Below are 23,130 nucleotides of genomic sequence, written 5' to 3'. Positions count from 1 at the left end.
TTTGTATTGATTGATGAAGTGGTTTGTAACCTTTTGCCTTAAAATGATGTGGAAGGAAGACGCTGTGTGTACTTTTGTGTTTTTAAAATGTTGATTGCTGAGCATTAGGTGCGATGTTGAGATAAGTATGATATCATTTTCAAATATCAGGAAGGAAGAATCAATCAAATGTGCCGTGTCCAGTATCATTGGATATGATAAGGGGACTTCCCTATGTAGTTCAGACTTTCTGCTCAAGGGTTTACCAAACAAAGAGACCAAAAAAAGATGAATAGATTCTCCAGTATCAGCCAGACGTAAGTTTAGTTGAGCACAACAGCTGGGTTGACAGTTGTTTTGTATCAAGCATTAAAATTGAGCATGACTAGTATCATGTCACACATTTGGCAGTAATGGTAAGGTACTGTGATTTGGTGGTGTCCCCAACTGGGTCGGAAGTAGGGACACAGCGGGCCGAATCTCTCAGATTAATTGAAAAAAAATGTTGCTCACACCAAGAAAACAAGGGAATGCACTGCACATAAAAGTTAAACCTTCCTCAACTCAATGGTTGGGTGGGTAAGCTGTGGAGAAGTTTGCTACCAAAGCATTCAGTATGAAGACTACCGAGACCGAAGGGTCAAGAACTAGTTGTGATCTGTATAGTAACAGATAGTATCATACACCTTATCAAGTTCATTGTCCAACTGCAAGGTGCAGAGCAAAGTGTTTTGGAAATGAAGGATGCATGGATGTATTTTGATGATAAACTATTAGTCTTTTCAAGCAATGTTACTGCCTTTACTTTCCACCACCGACACATAAGGCTGTCTTTATAGCTTAGCACTGGCTATGCTGAAAGATACAACTTTGACTTTTAGAAGTATGAACCCATGTTCTTACCTCTGATAGTCTTACTGTAGTGGATGTGGAAACGCAGCAGATCCAGTTGAAGAGTTTGACACTGCGGGTGACTAAGTTTGCAGAGCTGCAGAACTAGAAACCTTGATCACAGAAACTTTATCCTCATCTGCTGAAGAAGTTCAGCCGTCTCTGGATCATTGTACTTTGTTAACAGTCTATCAATGTATATACTGTATGTTGTGTAGACAGAGAAGAATGGTACAGCGTGAGCAGGGGATGGGGGGTGGTTTGAGAAGAGAAGGCTGCAGAGGTGAGGGTTAATCAGTGAATAGCAGGGTGAGATGCAGAGGACGGGGAGTAGGGTAACAGAAAGCATGAGATCACTCTGCCTCCTCTGCCATATCTGTGGAAATTAAAGGCCAAGGTGACAGGAGACGGATCGAGGCAGAAATGATTAGAGGTTAGAGCGCGTTTTTGATCACTCAGACAGCTCTGTATGTCTTGGTTCTTCTCAATGAACCGAGCAGAGGACTAGAAACGCACACAAAAAATCCACAAAAACATACATCATTTTAGGGAGAGCAATATGAGAAGTACTCTCCAGGGATTCTCATTTTAACTTATGCAAATATAGGTCTTGGTTCACAAAGAACTTTATATTTGAGGTAGAAGGACTGTGAGTACAGAGCAATACCCAGTGTGATTGTTTTTCTCATTCTCTTTCTATAGGTCTCTGAACATCTTCTATTTTAAGACTCCTACGTATATCACCTGCACTTCTCTTCTGAAAATGTTTTTTCGGCTCTTACAGACTGTCAGTTTCATACTACACGATTACCATTATGTAGGTCTGAGGTTATCAGACACCAGTTTGCGAAAACAATTGTGATTGGAGTCAGCGGTCTGTGGTCAGCCCACTATTTTAGGAGGCTGTCTGAACGTCTATCATGTTTGTCTGGGTAAGGCAGGATGAGTCAGTGATCCAAGCTATAGGAACAATAGGCAACCACAGTGATCCTGTAATTCCATAGTCGACCCCATGTCTCTGACCGAAGACACTAATCTCTAGTGACACCCATACATGTAGTGCACAGATGCACAGACACTCCAGCGCCCACACTGCTGTGCCCTGAACACCTGTTCCCAATGACGTGTCCATAGGCGTCAGTCTGATTTCATTAGAAAGACATGTAGGGTGCAGCTGAGCTGGTTATATGCATTTGCGTTATAGAATATAATTTAATGGAACATTGTTTGTTTTGTTTTTAAGGTTTAAACAAACAAAACTTAATACAGTAGGTAAAGATTTAAAGGTTATCCATGTGTACATGAAATAGAAAAGACAAAAGTTTTAACATATCTAACATATGATCCTGTTAAACACCATACAGTTGATTATTCATGTCATCATCTCCAAGCATAGGTCACAGTACATTTCTGGAAATAGCTATTTAATGGTTTTATAAATTAGAATCCCATTAGATAGAATGTATAAAACACTGACATGAGAAAGCTTTTTTATTTAAAAAAAAGAAAAGAAAAGAAAACTGTCCAGGTAATAGAGGTGCACTCAACATACAGCAGTTCCAGTGGATTAATTTAGCTTTACCTGGGGCAGAATGCCTCTACCTCTGGGGCTGAGTCCAGTGAGTCACACTTAAGTGTGAGCATCTCACTTCTCTGCACCAAAAAAGAGCAACTACATTTGCAGTAGAGCAGAAGCCTGCAACGCTGAGCTCTTCTCTGCTGCTTTTAGAGAAAAAGAAAATATGGGCAAGACTTTGGCAAAATTAACTAAACTGCAAAGTCCTTTAGGTTTAGAAAGAATGATGTTGATGTTTGAGGGCTGTGTTGATGATGTCAGCACAGAAAGGCCTTGGGATCGCTGCAGGTTCAGTCATAATACAGAGTGAGTGCTATGTTGTGTGTTTTCATGGTCCATCATGTCCATCCTGATCAGTGTATCTTGGTTGATTGGAAGTCGCTGGAAGTGTTGTAGGACCAGCAACACTGCCATATTTTCCTGTAGGCTGGCTGACTTGATGATTCAGTAGATGACACATAGGACACCATTCTCCATGCACACACACAAACACACACACACACACGGCAAGTGGGAACTTTTTCTACTGAGGACATATGTTCAAAGTTTAGTGTTATAAATTGTTTTCATAATATGTGACTCTTTTTAAAAGCTGCCATCTCTATCTAATTTTCATTCCAGCGATGAAGTGATAATAGCGTTAAGTCTGGAACCCGTGAATTTGAACCCTGCAAAGGAAATATTTAACATGCACATTTAACACAAGTTCTGGTGACAGTAAACAAGAATATATCAAAGTAAGTGTATGTGTGTTTTTTATGATTTCCATTATGTTTGTCTTTTTTTTTTTTTTTTAAACTCAGGCTGTTGATCACATTCCCCAGTTTCCTTTCCCAACAAAATATCCCTGTGTTAAGTCCCTTTATCTTTTTCTCTCTTTAGCAGCTCCTCCTGTTTTGATGTCTCTGTCTCAGTTCATGTAAGGGCTCAGTGAGTTCCTCTGCTTGTCTCCCTATTCGTGGAAAAGGTGTATTGGCTCATACAACATTCATGAAATACATCGACACAGACAAGTGTGCCTGCGTGAGGTATGAAAAACTAAGTGTGCGCTCATTTTTCTTACTGGAAGTGCCACATTTTTCATTCACTGGCTGCACATGCATCTGTAACCTCCCTGTGCATGCTACAGTAGCTTTGTAAGATGCTAGCTAAAAATGAAAGTTGGACATTACACCGAGCAGAAAAACAATAATTTTCCATCATGCCACATGATTTCATACAAGTTTGGAGGAAGTGGAGAGCAGCGTTTCGATGAAATGGCCGCCTTTCTCCTCACCAGTCGCCCATGTTTATGAGTCAGTGATCCATGCAGGGGGGTGCAACACAGAAACAGAGAACATTATTCTGAGATTCAAGTGGACTTAGAATTACTGCCACACCATTTGGCCGCGGCCACTGGAAAATCAAAGCGGTGTGCAGGAGATGGATGAATACACAGCATTTTCCTATGAATGTATTCTCCTGAAGGTACCTTTTGTACGCTTCCAAAAACCTTTTCTCCACAGGTTATTCTGCAGTCCACTTCCCACCTCTGCATCGACTCCTTGTTCTTGTCCTCCTTTTGCATCATCTTGTTTCATGACATTTTGAAAATTGAAATGTATAACATGCCCAGCTCTCCTGATCATCATGACCTCTCATGTTTAATTCTCCTGGCGTGCCAAAAGCACCGCTGAGGTGTGATCGACTATACGACGGAGAGGACGGGCTGATGTGAAACAGTTTGAAAACATTTTGGCATATCGCCACAGAGATTACGGTGCATGATTGCTCTGTTTGCAGATAAGACCTGCGCGAGCCAATTGTCATTTAGCACAAGTACGTTGAGAGGTAAGAGAGATGGAACACGGGGCAAAAAGTGACACGGGCCATAATCGACAGTCTGGGCAGCGGCCAAAAATGACTTAACGTAAATACAGCAGCTGCAGCTTAAATGATGGGGTGGCAGTGGATGGAAATGGATAAGAACATCACAGATTCCAGGAGGTGCGACCTATGAATAAAGATGAGTTTACACTACTATCATTTTCACTCTGGCTCGCAGACTGACCTTTTACAGTTGTTTGGCAGTTTTGAAGTGATAATATAGCATTTAGGTTGGCAGCACTTATCGTAAACTACAGTTTGTGCTTTAAAACTTTATCGTAAACAGCATAGTATGATGGAAATTTCGCATTTTTCCAAGCCCTTTTCTCTCCTTTGTCCGTCCTTTACCTGGCATGTGAAGGACATCGGTAGCTTTAAGTTAAATTCAACTGAAGCTATAGTATAGTGTGTGCCGGAGCTACTTATCTCCAGCCTGTGCATGTTTCAAATTTCGTACAGGCAGCTATGCAGTAATCAGAAACTGTGTTCTCTGGCTTGTAATGAATTTTTCTCCTCATCGCTGTGTATTGATGTCTGCTTGGCTTAAACTCTCTCCTTAAGCTCTGTCCTCCTCCCAGTTGGCTGATGCTGCTGCTGCTGCATCTCTCTGTATATCACCCACTCACCACTCGTAAGCCCCAATACACCAAAGCTCAATATTGTGTCTGTTCCATGTGTCAGTACTTCAAACACATCTTGTCCTCCTCCCTCCCACTACTACTGAAGTCAACCTTGAAGCAAGAGTCGCAAGCGGCGTGTGTGCATATATATATATATGTGTATGTGTTGCGAGCGTGGAAACATCTGTAAGTGCGTGGCCCGGGCTGTCAGGCTAAGGCAAGTGCTTCAAATCTCCCCGTGCTGACACGCAAGGCTGAGAGGCTGTCAGCACCACTCAACCACTGGCTGCAGAGGAAGTCACTCTCATTATGAGCTGCCAATGTTCAGAGATAAGAATGTCTACCACTATCTCTTTCCCCCTCTTATGTTTGTGCGCACGCCTGCATCTGTGCGTGCGTGTGTATATATATAGTCAGGTACAAATATGACTTGACCCTAAACAAATTCTAACAAAAGGTTTCTCAGTTGTTTTTTATAGTATTAGATGTCCTTAATAACATACTAAAAGTTTACCAAAATTTGACCACTAGAAAGGTGTTATTTTCAAGATGGCGTCCAAGATGGATAGGAAGCCTGAGGAGACACCACAGGTGAATAGGGTAAAATTTTTAACTAACAGATATCACCATGAAACTTCCCAAGTTTATCACTTACATTAAGACAAATATTTTTTGTATTACAAGTTTTGTCAAATTGTGTGTTTAAATATGTAAATTAGGCAATATCTCATTAAATATGCGCTCATTTGCATATCAGAAATCTGAACAATGGATAAAAGCCACTTTCAAAATTCTTGTTTTATTTTGTTGACATACTAGAGTCAGAAGTTTTTACAGAGGGGATTTTGGATATCTCTCTTTATCACTCTGTAAATGAGAAAATACTGTCACCAGCCCTAAAAATTCAAGTTGGTCGTGTTTTTAGGAGTAAAATGTTGTATAAATCAGGCTATGAATGATATATCAACAATCCCCTCTGTAAAAACCTTCAGAATATAGAAAGGGATCAAACTGGAAGGTTTGGTGTCTGTAAGTGCTGCTGAAGTGGAGATTTCGGGCTCTTATACAACATTTTACTCCTAAAAACACGACGATATTTGAATTTTTAGGGCTATAGTATTTTCTCATTTACAGAGTGATAAAGAGAGATATCCAAAATCCCCTCTGTAAAAACTTCTGACTCTAGTATGTCAACAAAATAAAACAAGAATTTTGAAAGTGGCTTTTATCCATTGTTCAGATTTCGGATATGCAAATTAGCGCATATTTAATGAGATATTGCCTAATTTACATATTTAAACACACAATTTGACAAAACTTGTAATACAAAAAATATTTGTCTTAATGTAAGTGATAAACTTGGGAAGTTTCATGGTGATATCTGTTAGTTAAAAATTTTACCCTATTCACCTGTAGTGTCTCCTCAGGCTTCCTATCCATCTTGGACGCCATCTTGAAAATGACACCTTTAGTGGTCAAATTTTGGTAAACTTTTAGTATGTTATTAAGGACATCTAATACTATAAAAAACAGCTGAGAAACCTTTTGTTAGAATTTTTTTAGGGTTATGTGGTTTTTTTTCATATATGTACCCGCCTAATATGTGCGAGTGCGAGATAGAGTCGGTGAGGGAATGCGGAGGAATTACAGAGGTAGAAACGTAATTTATTGTGCTGTATCTTTTGGATGGAGAGAAAAAGAGAGAGAGGGAGAGAGACTATCCTGACTGCTCTCTAACTTTATTTATCCAGTGTTGGTTGACTGAGCACACTACTTTTTTTTTCCTGTTCAGTCAAATGCATTTTGTTGCTGGGAGTTGTTCTGGATGTGAAGTGCCCTGCACTGTTTGCCACCAAGCAGATTTAGTGTTTACCTTCTAGAAGTTGTTGAAGGAGTGTGTATTCATTATTATTTCTCTCCTCGCACTGGATGTTGACAGTAGCATTCATAACATCAAACATTTAAAATCATCTCAATGAGAAGGCAAAAGTGGGATCAGTGCATCACTGCAAACACAGAGTGGTTTGACACTACGAATTATGAAATATCTGTTTTTCCAGGAACAAGCAGTGCTGCAGATGAAGTCAGGAGTTTACTGGTTTTGGTTTTGGTATCAGTCATGCACTCCTGACCTCACCATCGTACCCTTTAGCATCATTTCCCAGAAAATGACTCCAGACTCTTCTTCACAAGCTAAGTGATTCACTTCCCTGAAGCTAGCATCATCGCTCGAGCTGCACCACGAGAAGTGTTGCTTTTCTTTTTCTGCATGTCAGTCACAGAGGAGAGGAGCAGCTCTCAAACCCAGTCTGACTCGCAGCAACTTTAATTTTGAATTACTTTCCCCGTCCTTTTTTCTCTGGAACATGCATATTCATTCCCTCATTCATTGTTCTTCCCCCTCAGCCTGAGTGCCAGCCAGTCCAACAACACATAAAACCTCAGTCACCTACGTTTTAGAAAGGTCATACTGCTGTGGTTTTCTCATTTCCATTTAACACACATGCCCAGAGACCGTTTTTCTGACAAACTCTACCAAGTAAGAAGTAAGAAGTCTTGCACTTTACACTGCATGAGTTTTGGTGATGTTGGCAGTCTAATGGCGTGTCCACACAGATGAAAAGCCTTTTAGCAGCATTTTTCAGATGCCAGTCTCTGACAGAGGGTCTAACAGAGCAGATCCCTCCTATTTCAATCAACCCATCAGTCTACGGCTCATGTCACATGCACCTATACATGGCCCACTGCATTTTTAAAATAGATTCAAATCTATTTGCTTACATTGTAACGATTGCTTATTGAAGTTGCACTTTTGCCAAAATACAGATGGTCTTCTTCACTGTCAACATCGTCCCTAAATGCTCTAAAGCTGCTGCTGCTCTACTAACGTGCTGCTGAAGCTAAACCTCCTGTGCAGTTCAGAACAGAACAAACAAACAGACGAGCAAGCCGAGGTAAAAGCAGGCTTTTATTTGCTTCAACTGCCGACCTAGCTTATATTAGAGTTAGGCGTCTACGTATATGGGACAGACAGGCTTTTATTTAAATTTGAACAAACCTTATCTTCAGCAGAGATGAAAATTACTCTCAAATCGTTCTTTTCTTACTGTTTGAAAGAGTAAAAGAAGGAAAGAGTCAGATTTGGAGCACACATTCATTTAGAAGTGCCGATTAAACTTATTCGAAATACAGTAAATGCATGCACCTCTGGCCATAGACTGTATATAGGCTCCAACTCTTTTGGGCAGTTGGCAGTCGGCTCGAACAACATGACCGGAGGCGCCAGATTCGAGTCAAAAACCTATATATAAATAACTCGGGTAAGGTCGGGCCACAGGCTTCCTTTTTTTTTTTGGCCGCATCGGGGCCGAACGTTAATGCCCGTGAGTACGGCCGCATCAGGACCGAGCTTCAACACCCACAGATCGGACTGGGTGGCGTTTAAATTTTCAGGCCCGTTCAGAACTCTAGCACGAATTAAACAGCTTAGAAACTGCTCAAATAGGCGATCGTGGGCTTTGAGAGGTTGTGCACATTCACAAGAACTTGCAGAAAATAGAAATAGATCAAGCTTCTAATTCAGACTGGCGTCTATTTGCTCAAATCTGTAGCCAGACCCGGCCCAGTACAGGAGACCGACATCTTTTTGAGACTCGGCTTTTATTTGAGAATTTACGGTACTGACATTAACCCCACCCTGCCTCCTGCTTACAGTAGGGCTGAGGTAGTACTTTTTGGATATTGTCCAAGCCGACTTCTAACACACTATGACATCCATCTCCATGTACTGTATCTATCCACTGTGCAGGTCTTCACTGTCTGTAGATCTCACCGTCCCATCGCCTACACAGGGGTTTGTTTTCTTAAAGACTCCCAAATCCACTGCCGACATTACTGTCCCACTGCCTTGTCTCGTGTAGAGCCTGATCAATACAGCGCTGTGTTAGATTGGAAACTTGAGGCTGTGTCTACAAGAATCTATTGATTTCCTCCTTCTTCCCCTGTTCCCTCCTCCTTTTCCGCCCAGGCTCTTCCGTTCAGGCCGGGATCAAAGCGTTTTATCCTTCAGCAAGGTTTGAGGTGTACAGTTCCAGACTCTTGTGTTCTCGGAGAAGGACATAGCCTGTTGGGGATTTGTGTTTTCACTGACCTTGTCTCATCTCTGTACAGTTGATTTTTAGCATAGAAAATGCAGTAATGTGAACTACCCGGAGATTTATGAGCATATTTTTAGTTAAATATCAAGAGCTCGGTGTTATTGGTGGTCTGGTAGAAAAAGGAAAACTCCTCTACACTGTAAAAGAAAGATTATTCTGATTCAGTGGTGGCTGTCAGCTTGCATTGTAAAATATACTGTGTTCTGCAGCAGGGACTGAACCTAGATCAGTTTTAATCTGCATCCTTAAGGCAAGGTCCAAAGAACACCTTTACTGTATATTCCATGTTTCACTCTTTGCTGCTATTTTTCCTCATCCCAAGCAGAAAATTCTCCTTCCTGCACGTCAAACTGGCCATTTAATTCACCACACTGTTTCAAAAATGACTGATCCAGCTGTGGACCATTGGCAGAATAATTCTAACAGCAGCCATATCGTCAGGTTGCCAGTGCAATCGCTGGCTGGCACACCATGGGCCAAGGAAATCATTTAGTTAAAGGTGACCAGATTTGAGTCCCTCTGAGAGGTCTTTGATTGGATGTGAAGTGAGGGGGGTGATTCATCATAGTTAATAAATACAGTTGACAGCTCAAATCAGCAGGAGAGAGCATGTGCCAGGTATGCCTCCCACTGCTGCTTTATACCGCATGCAAATACGGACAATTAACTTTTCCCATACACAGTTGCAGAGCCTTTATGCAGGGAGTTATACACCACTAGGCGTGCACATGGAGCCAGGAAAGACTAGACCAAGCGAAGGACGGAGAGTAGAAATATCCATCTAAAACAGACCATTACTTCTGACTTGGATATCTGAATAAAGGTTCCTTATATTACACTCTTCCGGTGTTTTATTTGAATTATTGAACCATACGAAGATTTATCTGTGGTTTTTAAGAACTAAAAACCATCTCGGTCTAGTTTTACGTCTTCTTTCTCACGCCTCGGTCTGGAGATCCGGTAAGAACAGGCTGCTTAATGAATCAGGGCCACAGATTGGCTGCCAGTTTTCTGAATGATCCAATAAAAATATAGCAGAGTCAAGGTAAATCTGTTATCCTAAATCTTGCATGGTTAGATGCTGGGTTCAGTTGAGCTGTGTTGGAGTGGATGTCATGGCGTCTTGTTTTAAAACACATGGCTGACTGGCATTTTATCCAATTACACATTTATTCTTTTACAGTATTAATATAGGACCTACAGTAGACCTGGTTGATGACATACATGTGCAGTAACTCACTGCCTACTAACTTGCTTGCACCAGTTTGACTCAGTTTGCACACATCACTGCACATACTTGACCCTTTGAAATGCAGCAAATAACTACATTTGAATGAACAACGAAGATGAAATTGTTTTAATTCGGTGCCGTTAATAATTCCTGTTATTATCACGTTGTGTTTTGCTCGGCGGGTTGAGGCCGTGGCTGACCAGTGGCAGGTGCGTCCGAGCCGCGGCCTTGTGTTAAGCTGCTGCTCTAAGCCCTCAGCTGCACACAGTCAACTCGCAGGATTAACTTGCCTCGGCTCCGAACGTCAGGGCTTTCGTCGTGTCTTAATAGAATTTCATACTCTATCAAAGCAAACCGGACTGGACGGAGCTATACTGTTTCATTCTTTCATACAAGTGGATTTGCAGAGTTATGCTTCTTCCCCACCAGGAAATTGTAGAAATGTCTCATTCTTACCTCGAGCCTCTGTTAGACCTCCTTTACCCAAGTCTTGTTTGTATCACAGATATTGCTTAAGTCCATGAGAGACAGATTTCCTTGTCAGGCATCTACAAGGACAAGGCCAGCAATACAGTAGTAGCTCCACACTAGTTGAGATGTTTTGGTTTCTTCTATTTTTCTCTCTTTATGAATAGAGTGTTACATCACACGCTGTGCAAGCCACCACTGTCATTTCAGTGCATGTGCAAATCCATAGTTGGTAATCTAATGTATTAGAGTGTTTCTGTCACATTGTTTTGTTGCACTCTTAATTTGCAGAGTCTTAAAAGCTGAGGTCTTTTTGTTAGTCCATACAAAGTAGATAAATACACATTTGTCATGAGGACGATCCTGTTATACTTGCTCCACTCTGTCCGAGTTTATTCTGCTTCGTGCAAACGGCTTCGATCCACTTCTTGATTATGTAGTGACGTAGTTGGTGCGTTATCAGCACATTGTAGCTTGTAGATTGCTGCTGATGCGTGAAAATGTTATTTGGGTGAGCGTGTGGTCATCCTGTGCATCTTTTTTTTTTTTTGCAATTTGCTGAACTTTACTGCTTCATCCTCTCACAGTTTTCTTTTCCTGCTCAACACTTTGAGGGTTTCTACTTGTCGATTGGAATTTACACTTCGTCCTCTCTAAGCATGTTAGTCAATAGCCACAGTCTGAGTCTGATTAAAGCAGTGTCTCTAACTAACAAAATCGGCTCTTTGGAGGATAATAGCATTACCCCTTCCTCTCTCTCTCTTTCTCTCTTCTTCCTTTGTGCCGCTGCTTCTGATCACAGAACAGCAGCATCCCTGAAAAGCAAACACTGCCTTAAACACACACATACACACACAAAAACACAACCAAGAGCCAAGAGTGCACATGCACCCACACACGCACGTGTGCAAGAATGCAATGCCCCCGCTGGCACCCAAATAACACGCATGCACAACAAAAACAGCATCCAGCCGAGTCCTTGTTCTGTGCCAGTCTTTGCTCTCAGAGATGTTAAATGAGGGCATTGATACATAAATTTGCATTTGTTTCATCCACAACCGTCCTCCCAACTAAAAATCTATAACTGCGTGCCCCCAATTTGCCAGGCAGCTTCAGATGCTTCTATTCTGGGCTTGTTTCATGTGAGTCGAGCGCAGCGTTGGATCGATGCGGTTGTGTGTAGACTCTCTTCACACATAAGTGGGCTAAACAGCGATCTCTCACCACGCCAAAATGTGCAGTTTGTCAATGGGTAATCCACGGAAACACCACCCAAATTGCTGTTATGTTGCAACTGTGTGTATTATTCGTACTTGAAGCGCACACAACACACAAACACAAACACACCCATATGACCAGTGATCTCTGATGTGAAACCGTGTCAGTGGTGGAGCTCATGCAGAGCCGCTGAGCAGGTGATTCAGACTCGGCTGTAATTTGACTTGATTGACGTGGAAACGGAGAAAGAGCAGAGCGTTTCATCCAGACTGTGTTTTCTGCTGTAGATAAGAACTATACTCCCTCAGTGATGTTACAGACAACAGCTCCTCTTTCCTCGTCCTCTTCTGTAGCACTCTGCACTCAGCTTCTCTATGAAACTCAGGCATCTCCGGGACCCTTCCTCCTGCCTTCACCTGAAAAACACCCAGAATGTGACTTTTGCCCGTCAGCTGAATGAATCTGAATGCTCTCTCTTTTCCGGCTCTTGTTTCACCTTACCCCTCTCCCACCCCCCCACCGCCCCACACCCTCTCCTTTGACCTGATCTGAGTTATCATTTGGAGTCTTGACCTCCCTGTGACCTTTGTGAACCCTGATGACCCCCCCCCCGACTGGCTGTTGGTTGGTGGTCCTGAATGAAGCGCATCTCTTACAGAGGGTGGGGAACCTTGGAGCGGCGGCTCCGCAACTCCGGCTCCAGGCAGGGGGGGCACCCAGGGCAGAGAGCCCGCTCTGGGCAGAGGGGGCCCCTCCGCCACCGAACTACAGGACCCCAGTAGAAACAGGAGAGCTCATCCCAATTGGGCCATACTGGGTAACAGCATATAAGAGTTGTGTTTATTTCTGTTTGTGTGTGTTTGATCGTGCATGATTGTTTTCTTGAGATTAAAGGTCCAGTATGTAAAATGGAGGGGAAACCGTGACATTTAGCGTTCAGATTGTAGATTGCACCCCTCCCATCGGCAAAGTGATGGTGGCCTCTGAGGACAAAAAACTTGTTCACCACGACTGGGACGACTTGGAGTATTTAAGGAGCATGGAGCGATGAGGTGAAGATCTAAACCATTTTACGATATGTCTGCTGTTTCCTCCTCCTTCTTCTTTCCTTCTGCCTTCTTCTTCAAAACTCGCGAAACGGGCTGCCGTACAAACATGGCGGCTAAGATGGCTATATATATTGAAGAATAATTATAAGGCTATACGAAGACCAAACAAATTTGATTTCATAGCAGTTATACACTTATACAAATATGTTCATGAGTAGTATATTCAGATTTTGACAATAAACCATGACAGTTATTAAGACAGACACAAAGAGAAAGTGAGCACACTCCTTACAGTATAAAGTCCAAATTGTCCAGGTGTGCTGGAGAAAGCTGTGTTGCTGAAGCTCGTACGTTGTGGGCCCGTGCTGCCTGGATTAAAGAAAAATGATGGATAAACCTATGAGTGCTGGCTATCTGTGTTTCTTCTGAGACATGGCATATTCCACATCTTCAGATTGACTTCAGTATCTGCAGCTTGTTGATTTTCTTTGACGTGATTCATGGCAGAAAGGCAGAGAAACAGTTGTGTAACTTTGTGCAGATGTTTGACGCTGCACAACAGCTGGCTGGAGACACATCTGTCGTTTTTATTACGAGGTACCAGGTTACAAAAGAAAACTGTCACTGCACACCCTGCTTCTTCTGAGAAGTGTCACGTTTTCATTAGTAATGTTTTCTTGCTCTCTGACCAAGTTATGAAACGTGTAAGAAGTAACTGAGAGTGAGCACGGCTGCACACGGCAGATCTTTTCTCACGCTCATTTTGTCAGAAGAGCTACTGGTTTTCAAAAATCATCTGTCTGTTTATACCAATGAACCCACATGTTTTCTACTGTTTCCTTCAGTCGGTTCAGATTTCATCTTTACGACTGATGAAGCAGACCACATCTGAACCGCATCAAAACCAAACTGTTGTAGTTTACAATATTACTGAATATATCACAGGATTTGAAACGCAGATTGAGAATCAAGCTGCTTCTGAAACACAAGACTGGTAACGTCAACTTTTTTCCTTTTATCTGTTGAGCTGTTCACACACAGACTTCCCCCTCCTTGGTGTCAGATTTAGCCGGTTATAGATTTTGGGTTCCCCTGGGACGCATCTGAGAGAGGTGTCAGTCCGTCGGCCCGTCGGTCCGTTTGTCTGCTTAGTCAGCCGTGTCAGGGAGGGTTGACATGTCCTTCAGATGAGTTTCCTACAGCAGATGTGCTCTCTGTTGAAAAACCCTGGAGAAGAGACGGAGGGGTGGAGCGGGAAGGCGGAGAGAGACGGATAGAAGTGGGAGGGTGGGGCGAGGGGCTAGAAGTAGAGGATATGTCATATTTTGATATTCCCACTGTGGCATTTTGGCTTATGAATTTCCATTTTAGAGGGCAGTCAATGTCCGTGACTGCTACATTAGTTTTATGGCCAAAAACAGCTTATTGAAGGCCGTGATGGTGGAAACGGAAATACTTCACTTTGCACTACGGCCTGCTGAAAAGTTAACTTGCTATGTCTTTGTGAATGAAACGTGCCATTATTTGGCGATTCACTGTATAATTTCAATTGCACACAGACACACTCACAACTAGGAATGTCACGATTTTCTTGGTACGATTATTGTCAGAGAAATAATCACGGTATTATGATTATCACGATTATTATGCATTAATTAATTTCACAACACTATGAATGTGTAAAATCAAATACAGTCAAAATATAATTACATTACTCATACGTTTATACAAAATATTTCAAGTATCTACTAATATATGACCAATTATTAATCCCCAGAGGAAATGTGTGAAATATTCAGGTCATGAATTGTCGTCTATACCAAATGTTTGCGTTTTTGTTTTGTTTTGCTTTTTTTTTAAATTAAAAATGACACGCTAACATTTAAATTCCTACCAATTCAATGTTACCTTAGTTAAATGGACCAGTATCTGTGCATTTATTTTTATTTTTGCGCACATCTGCCGATAAGGTTCCAACATCAAATTTTTGTGAAAGTAACGGTATTTAGGAATCTTTACGATTAAATAATTGTGGCGTTTAATACCACTATTAATTGTGAAAACAAGTAATCGTGACATCCCTACTCACAACGAAAAGATGCTTTTACTGAAATAAAAAGACATAGGCAGGTTTCAAAGATGAAATGCGTGGACCTCACATTTGCACGCACAACTGACCAAAGAAGCGTATACAAGAAATGCTCATTCGCTGGCAAACTGGCACGTTTTCTGCTGCGAGTCTGGCTGAAGGCGGGATTACATCAACACTGCTGAGGGTGAGGTTGAATCATACTGAACTGTGTGTTGTGTCTAACACCTGAGGCGCAGCACAAGTCGACTCTCTCCATTTCATTAGGAGCATTTCCATCCACCTGCTTTTTTTTTTAATGCATATCTGGGCTTTGGGAAGTAAACACTCGAATTGGAAATAAGGGTGAAAAGTGTACAAGAAAAAAGTTTTTACATTCGAGGGAAAAGAAGTTAGACTATCGATGTGATAAAAGCGAATGGAATATTTCAATAAACAGTGCTGTTGTACTTGTCTCTGCTTCTCCTACTGTAAACAAGGCGCCCCTTGCTGGGATTTACTGTTGCGTACCCCCACTGTGCAGACAAAAAACCCTCAGAATAAAAAAGAGCAACAGCATCAGACGAGCCTGTGCTCTTCTCCATAACTCAGGTTGAGCTTGGAAAATAACATAAAAATAAGACATTATAGCTAAAAAGTCAGCAATGAAACACCGCAATAGGCCAGAATGTGATGTTGTTGTTGGAAAAGCTGCAGAATCATGTGAGTTGAGATAATGTTATATCTTTTTTCTCCATCCAGTCGTTGGTGCTTCAGAAATAAAGGTCAGCTGATATTTAGGATGATGAAAGTGTGGATGTATGGTCACTTGACTGTGTGTAGCGCCGCTCTGTAGTATTTTGCGATAGCCACAGAAGCTCCATCCCCCTCTTCAGACACTTTTATTTTGACAAAGTGTCTCAGAGAGACATTTATGCAAAGGTTGATATGTCGCTCTGCCACTCTCCGCCTGTCACGCCTAAATGTTCCTGCTACAGTCTGAGTTGTGTGGGTTTGTGCCTGTGTGTGTGTGTGTGTGTGTAGGAGACAGAGTATGTGTGAGTGTATCCTCGGGGATGCTGGTGTTCAGATTAATTAAAAACTTCAATCCCTCTGTTCTCTGACAGGAGTATGGATGCCGCCGAGGGCTTAACTGTAAATACTGTTTCTCCAAAAAATTGTCATTTAAAAAGATTCATCGTTGCAGGTAATAATTGTCGTTTAAGGCGCCACAGCGAGGATTTGAAAAAGAGGAAATAAATGGACTTTGTGAATTGCCTTTTTACACTTTTATGAGCATCGCTTGTTTCAAGTTAGCTGTAAAGTGGAGACTAAATGGGAGTTGGTCAGACAGCAAATTTTCACCTCATTATTTTCACTGTAATTATAGTTTTCTGACCTTCTTCACTTGTTTTAAGGCTCAGTTTCTGTATATAGGCTGTGTGCATGTGGACTCAGGCTTCATGCTTTCACAGTATTAACACAGAACTTAGACCTGCAGCAACACAATATTACTTTACACAGTATGGGACATTTTAAATGAAGAAACCAACTGTCCCTCCACAAACACACGGCTCATCAACAAAGTCTTAAGTTTTGGGATGAAGCCTTTGTTTTTATTTCTTCATCAGAGAAGTTCATTTCATAAAAAATAAAGAGTCAACATAAATGGTGCCACATACACCATAACACATCAAAGGTATAGGACAGGAGGGGGACGTTGCACAAGCCCGTCTATATTTAACATCTCGATAAATGTCACGCCCGTGTTGTTTGGTCGGGTCAGAGCTCAGTGGTCAAGACCCACTGACACATTTCTGCTGGTGTTTTTAATTGGAACAGAATTGATGGTTAAACAGTGCAACCCTCAGAACAAATAACAACAGTGTTCAACTCTTATCGACCACCATGAGGTAACCCCCCCCAACCCCCCCAAAAAAAGTGTCATGTGGAGAGCAGAGCCGCTGGAGAACAGCTTCACTCGGGGCTCTTTGTATCTCAGGCAGGTGGAAAACGCTCTGTTCAGCCAAGAATAGGCCGACGTTTCATAGCATTGAAATGTTAGCAGCAGTGGAAGGATGTGAAATTGTTTCCGTTGTGAGAAAACATTTTATAAGGAGAGTGGTTGAGTTGTGCAGTTCCAAGGTGGCTGACAGTACAGCGAAGAAAAGGTGAGGAGGTAAAAAAAAAAGAAAAAACCTTGTCGTATTTTAGAGCCCCATGATGAGTCTGAGGAGTGAAAGGTGTTTTATAGTGAATATAGGGAATGTTTTCTCATGATCTCTGTAAATTGGAGATTGGAACTAAGCCTTGGGCTAATATTGCTGATTATCACTTATTTATTATCCCAAATTGCCTGATATTTTTCACAATACTGAAAGAAAAGCATTTGTTTCATTTATTTATTCATTTTCTTTCTCAGTCTGCCAAGTCTGACGTTATATTATACAGTACCTCCCTCCCCTCCTCCCTCCAACAATGCAGTATATCGTGATCAATAAGCATTTTGATAATTTACTCGAATGTAGTATTTACGGCAGCGGGAGTTGAGCTGAGGACTCCCGGCCGGCTCAGGGGCATTTATTTTGCGCCCACATCACGCCCCCCCAAACGCTCGGCGATCGATTTGTCCCTTAACAACTTTTTAAAACCTTTTTCACTGTTAAAAATCAAAACTCTGAAAAAAAAACTCTCTGTAATGGAGCATTTTGGATAATGCAAGTGAAATCAGTTATTCTTTGGCTTCTCAAAATGGAGTTGGATAAAACACACAGAGGAGAGTCAGAACACCCCCGACTACCCCCCCAATACCACCCAGAACACCCTGTCATCATCTCGTAGCCTCGTCAGCTCAGCAGATTTGGCCAGTGGCCCGCTGTCTTCTGGATGAGCTGTTATCATTAAATGAGCAAGACTAAAATCTCCTCCCGAACCAAATGAGTCATGACTGTCTGAAAGAGAGAGAGCTTATTTTAAATCAGCGTTCTTAGTCAGAGGAGCTTATACGGGGGGGCCACGCCCAGAGCTTTTCGACTTTCATCCCTTTTGTGGAGACTTTGCACAATTCTTACAGCCTTAATGTGAAATACTGATGACTGAAGAGAAACAGAGCTGTAAGGTAAATATATTATTTAGCTCTGTTACAGTTTAAATAAGCATCTTTTAGAGGAAAACTTATGGCGCTTCATAAAATATTACTAATCTGCATCAATTAAGCATGAAACGAGAGATGTGCTGATGAAAGAGATCAAACAATGGAACAGGGAGGTGGATGAAATATTTAATTTAAAGGTCGCTGACCATGATTAAATCAGCGACAGTGACGCTGGCGTATTTCTCTTCCCTGCTGTGACGACTGCAGCATGGGTCACTGGTTCAGTCATAAAGCTAAAAACCATTAGACTATACTGATGATGTTAGTTCATAATTCATGAGAGGCACATGTGTGTTTGGGTGCATGAGCCCATCAAACTGTCTGACTGCAAGTAGACTAGGCAATGTGGTCAAGAGTCACGCTATGAAATTGATTCAATAATAATAATAGTACTTTGTATCACAGGTCTGTAAAGAATTCTGTTCTGATAATAATTGAGCAAATAAAAATATTTTTCTAAGAGGAAGTTTATAGGCGTGTCTGTGTAGTTTTCCATTTAAATCCTATAATCGATATGAACTCATTGGTCAATATCCACTTATACAAATGCGTAGAATTAAATGTACATTACATTTACACATATATTTCACATTTGTTCAGCTCAAGTGTTGCACTGACTATTAAGAGTATTTAGTTTTTCACTTAGTTGCAGCTACTTCAGTTTGTTTCAAGGTAATTTTAGGCAACTCTGAACCCATAGGATAAAAAAGTAGAACTGCAACAGGAAATTTCCACTGCTTTTAGATTTAACTAACTAGACAGATATTGGAGATTTTAGGCGAGAAATAAGTGAGAAATAATGATTTATTGCTTTTAATCTTTTTTTAACCTACAAAAAACATAATCATGTGCTAACATTAGCTGTGGTTAACAGATTATGACAGGAGAGATGTGAGTTGGACTTTTCAGAGCTGAAAAAATCAACTTCATATATCTTTTCTGACAATAAAACTACATGTTCATGTCTTTTGGCAGTTTTGCACTAGACTATCTTGTTACCAATCAGCCAAAATACACATTAATGACCACCTTAATGATCAATTTGGACCTGAATTTTGGAAAATATGACACAGTATGACCATGTTTTCATAATCTGACTTTAGTTACAGTAATAAACAAGATAAATATGGTACAAATTCACAGATCACAAAAGGCTTTAAGATCTACACAACATCTGTTTGTGTTTGTACTGAGTGTCTTGCTTTAAGCCACACAAAAAAAAGCCATTTAATTCCAATAGTGTGAGGTTAAGTTGATGTGAAAATTAAAAGGCAATAATGAGGCAGGATCAGAGCTACAGGAAGATAAATAAGGCTAATGAACTGTTGAAAGAATACATATTTAAAGAGGTGTAGAAAACTAACAAACCCAGAAACTTCATTAGGCAGATTTACAAAAACAAGGAAGGGTCAATAACATGACTCTCTAATTCTGTGTTTACCCAACACTCCTCCTCCTCCTCCTCCTCCTCCTCCTCCTCCTCCTCCTCCTCCTCTTCCTCCTCTGCTCGCTCACCTCCTCCTGTCCAGTTTGTTGAAGCAGAGCGGCACAGGTCAGTGAACGTGGCGCGAGCCCCCGAAGGAAACCGTGGCGGTCGGCTATAACCAGACAGGAGCAACAAGACACCCAACACCACCACAGGTTACCGGCGCTGAGCCAAAAACAGAAAACCTCGCACAATATCACACCGTCTGCATTCACACTCAGAGTTACACTGATACACATTCAGGTTAAAAAGACACAATAACGACACAGAGAGCATCCCGGGAGAGCCTGAAATAACACATGGAGGAAAAATAAAAAAGCCTCATGAGAATCGGAGCTGGCACGGCCGCGCCACCTTAAGGGGATGTGTGTGTGTGTCTGTGTATGTGCATGTGTCGGAGATGCTATTATTCATAAACAGAGACAAACATGGTGTGAGTGGTTTTAAGGTCAACGGAGACAGTAAACAGTGAAGCTGGCCGACCTGGGGGTCAAACCACTTTAGGCTGTCAGGACTGAACGGGCCGGCGGAGTGACTTTAATTAGTCTGAATTTCCTGAAATCGTGTTATTATTGTATTGTTTGTTGAGTGAGAAGACAACTATTAACGCTGGTGTGTTATGACGGAGACGGAGACGGAGAAAGAGCCAAACAGAAGCAGCAGCGGAGGCAGTAAAAACAAAAAAAGAGGCAAAGACAGATGCCTGCTGTCCCTGTTGTGTCTCTCTTTGTGTGTGTGTCCATCATGTGAGTGCACCGCTGCGATTGCTCACAACTTGTACTTCATCCATTATTCACAGCTTCGCGCTGACTGAGAGAGGGGGACTTATCACCGTCCAGCCAGAGGGACGGGGAGGTGAAAGGGACATATTGTGCAGTTGGACCAGCGAGAGGGCGGCTGCTGCACGGCCACACCGCACTAATGTGCATCGTGTGTGTGTGTGTTAGTTTGTGTGTGTGTGTGGGTGGTGGGTGTTAATGTGTGTGAGAATATAGTGTCAGCCTTGTTGTGCATCCTGCAGAGAGCCAGGTGTCCTGATGTGTGATTCACAATACTCTGCTGGTCTGCCTGTGGAGCATATCCCTTCAAATCACTGTTGTTGACGTGCACACAGACACACACACACACACACACACAATACACACAATGCTGCCTCTGCTCCATTCTGTGGACTGAAAAATGAGCATGGGCATCTTCCTTCCCACTGTTCCCAGTATGCAGCGTTAGTGGGAAGGCTGTGGTAGCTCAGACCTGGGTGCACAGTTTGGCGTGGCCCCACCGAGCTGTTTTGACTCGCTGCATTAGGCTCCTGAGGACGAGCTGGGGGACTTGGCAGAAAAGTGAGAACTTTTTTGGCGGGAAGCGATGACATTTTAGCTTTAACTGAGCGGACTCTAGTATATCCTTTCTCTTGTGTTCGGGTCACCAATAACCGGTTTTCAGGTTTTAAATGCATAAAAGTACCACATAAATTTGTTTATAGGCTTTTTGACTTTGTCAGGAACCAAAATAAAACAAACAAAGAAAAAATCAGAAAATTCTAAAATGCTCTGGTTAAAATTTTCACACAATAAGAACAATAATGAGAATTAAAACTGAAATAATAAGTGCAAAACCAACCTTTTCATGGATAAGGAAGCCTAACAACGTAACCAAGAGATGAGAAACTAATGGGATGATAAATAATTGTTTTAGTGTGTTTTACAGCTGATTTAAGACTTGGGTCAAAGCCGACCCTAACAACATAAATGGTATCAGAAAGCTGCAAGAGGAAGGTTCAATTGAAACCAAGGGGATACTGACAAAAAAAGGCCCAGGGGCACACACCAAAAAAATATTAAAACCAATATTTTCATGGATAGGAAGCCTAACAATGTAACCAAGAGAAGAAAAACACATTGGATGAAAAAAAAATGTTTTTAGTGTATTTTACAGCTGATTTAAAACACGGGTCAAAACTGACCAGAACACCATAGATGGTAGCAGAAAGCTAACACAAGACAAAGGATATACTCGAATATGGTGTCTAAGACACTAGCACAGCAAGAACGTGACTTATCACATTAAACATTAAACTACATCTGTAAGAAGCCAGCAGAGATGGAACTGTGTTTGTAATGTGATTTAGATGAAAGTGAAGACAAAGCCTCCTCTCCTCTTCAGGGACGGACCAGTTTCTAAAGCTCATACTAATGCATCTGAAAAAAAAAAAAAAAAACTAATCTAGAGCTGTCTCCTTACATCCGTCCTTTCTCTTCCACATATCCTGGGTCAGATTCTGGTGGCAGCAGGTTAAGCAAAGTTCACCAGACGCCCCTCTCTCCATCTTTCCACCTCATCCCGGGTGTTTCCAGGTTAGATGAGATATCTAATCTCTTCAGTGTGTTCTGGGTTTACTTTGAGCCCCGGCCTTAGATGTGCCTGAAAGATCTCCAAAGGCTCTCAGCCGTCATCCTAACTGGACGCTAGAACCTCTTCACCTGATTCTCGTAGTTTTGAAGAAGCAGCCGGCTCTTCTCCGAGCTCCTCTCCCTGTGCAGGAAACCTCACTCCAATCTGGGATTTCTTCCTTCTGGTTGCTTGGGAAGAAACAACGACTGTTAAATCACAAACATGTGAACACTGAACGGTCTATCCCAACTCCATTAGGAGCGGTGCAGTGTTTTTGGGGCAGAGATTCACCGCCTCAGACTTGGAGGTGCTGATTCTCATTCAAACCGCCCCGGTCCAACAGAACCACATTGTCTATGACATGTGGTTAAATTCTGCTGCAGAGAAGGCTCAACCCTGTAATCAATTTTAAAGAGACAATACAGTGGGTTCTGACTCGGTTTGGATCACACATTAACTGCTGGATACAATCTTAAAGGTCTAGTGTGTAATAATTGTCAAGGTTTATTGGCAAAATCTGAATATACTACCCATGCATATATTTGTATAAGTGTATAATCGCTATGAAATAAAATTGGTTTGGTTTTCGTAGCCTTATAATTATTCTTTCATAAAGCAAGGGTCTTGCTTTAGAGAGTGTCGCCATCTTGCATCTTGCCGCCATGTTTGTACGGCAGCCCGAACGGAAAATCCAGCCAGCCAGAGAGCGCGTTTCACGAGTTTCGCGTTCATAAATAAACCAACTAAGAAGAAGGTGGAAGGAAATAAGAAGGAGGAGGAAACAGCAGACATATGGTAAAATGGTTTAGAGGTTCACCTCATCGCTCCATGCTCCTGAAATACCCCCAGTCATCCCAGTCTTGGTAAAGAAGTCCTTTGGTCCTCGGAGGCCACTGTCACTTTGCCGATGGGAGGGGCGAGTGCGAGCGAGTGAGCGCTGCAATCTAGAATCTAAACATTCGATGTCACGATTTTC

The 23,130-nt window shown here is 41.9% G+C and overlaps 1 protein-coding gene across 3 annotated transcripts in view; it reads left to right on the top strand.

Annotated features, from left to right (window-relative positions):
- gfra1a (gdnf family receptor alpha 1a) overlaps positions 1–23,130 on the top strand; it is a 122,873-nt gene that overhangs the window by 6,261 nt on the left and 93,482 nt on the right. For 2 of the 3 annotated variants that reach the window (XM_085799385.1, XM_085799382.1), the window contains exon 4: positions 12,665–12,823. The exons of the other annotated variant lie outside the window; for it this stretch is intronic. In XM_085799385.1, the coding sequence (XP_085655511.1) occupies positions 12,665–12,823 (159 nt within the window). The remainder of the gene's footprint in view (positions 1–12,664; positions 12,824–23,130) is intronic. 3 annotated transcript variants of the gene reach the window in all.

This window comes from Trachurus japonicus, chromosome 15, assembly GCF_045865225.1.
Source record: "Trachurus japonicus isolate A0001 chromosome 15, Traja_1.0".
Classification (NCBI taxonomy): Eukaryota; Metazoa; Chordata; class Actinopteri; order Carangiformes; family Carangidae; genus Trachurus; species Trachurus japonicus.
This window is presented reverse-complemented; position numbering and strand designations above follow the sequence as displayed.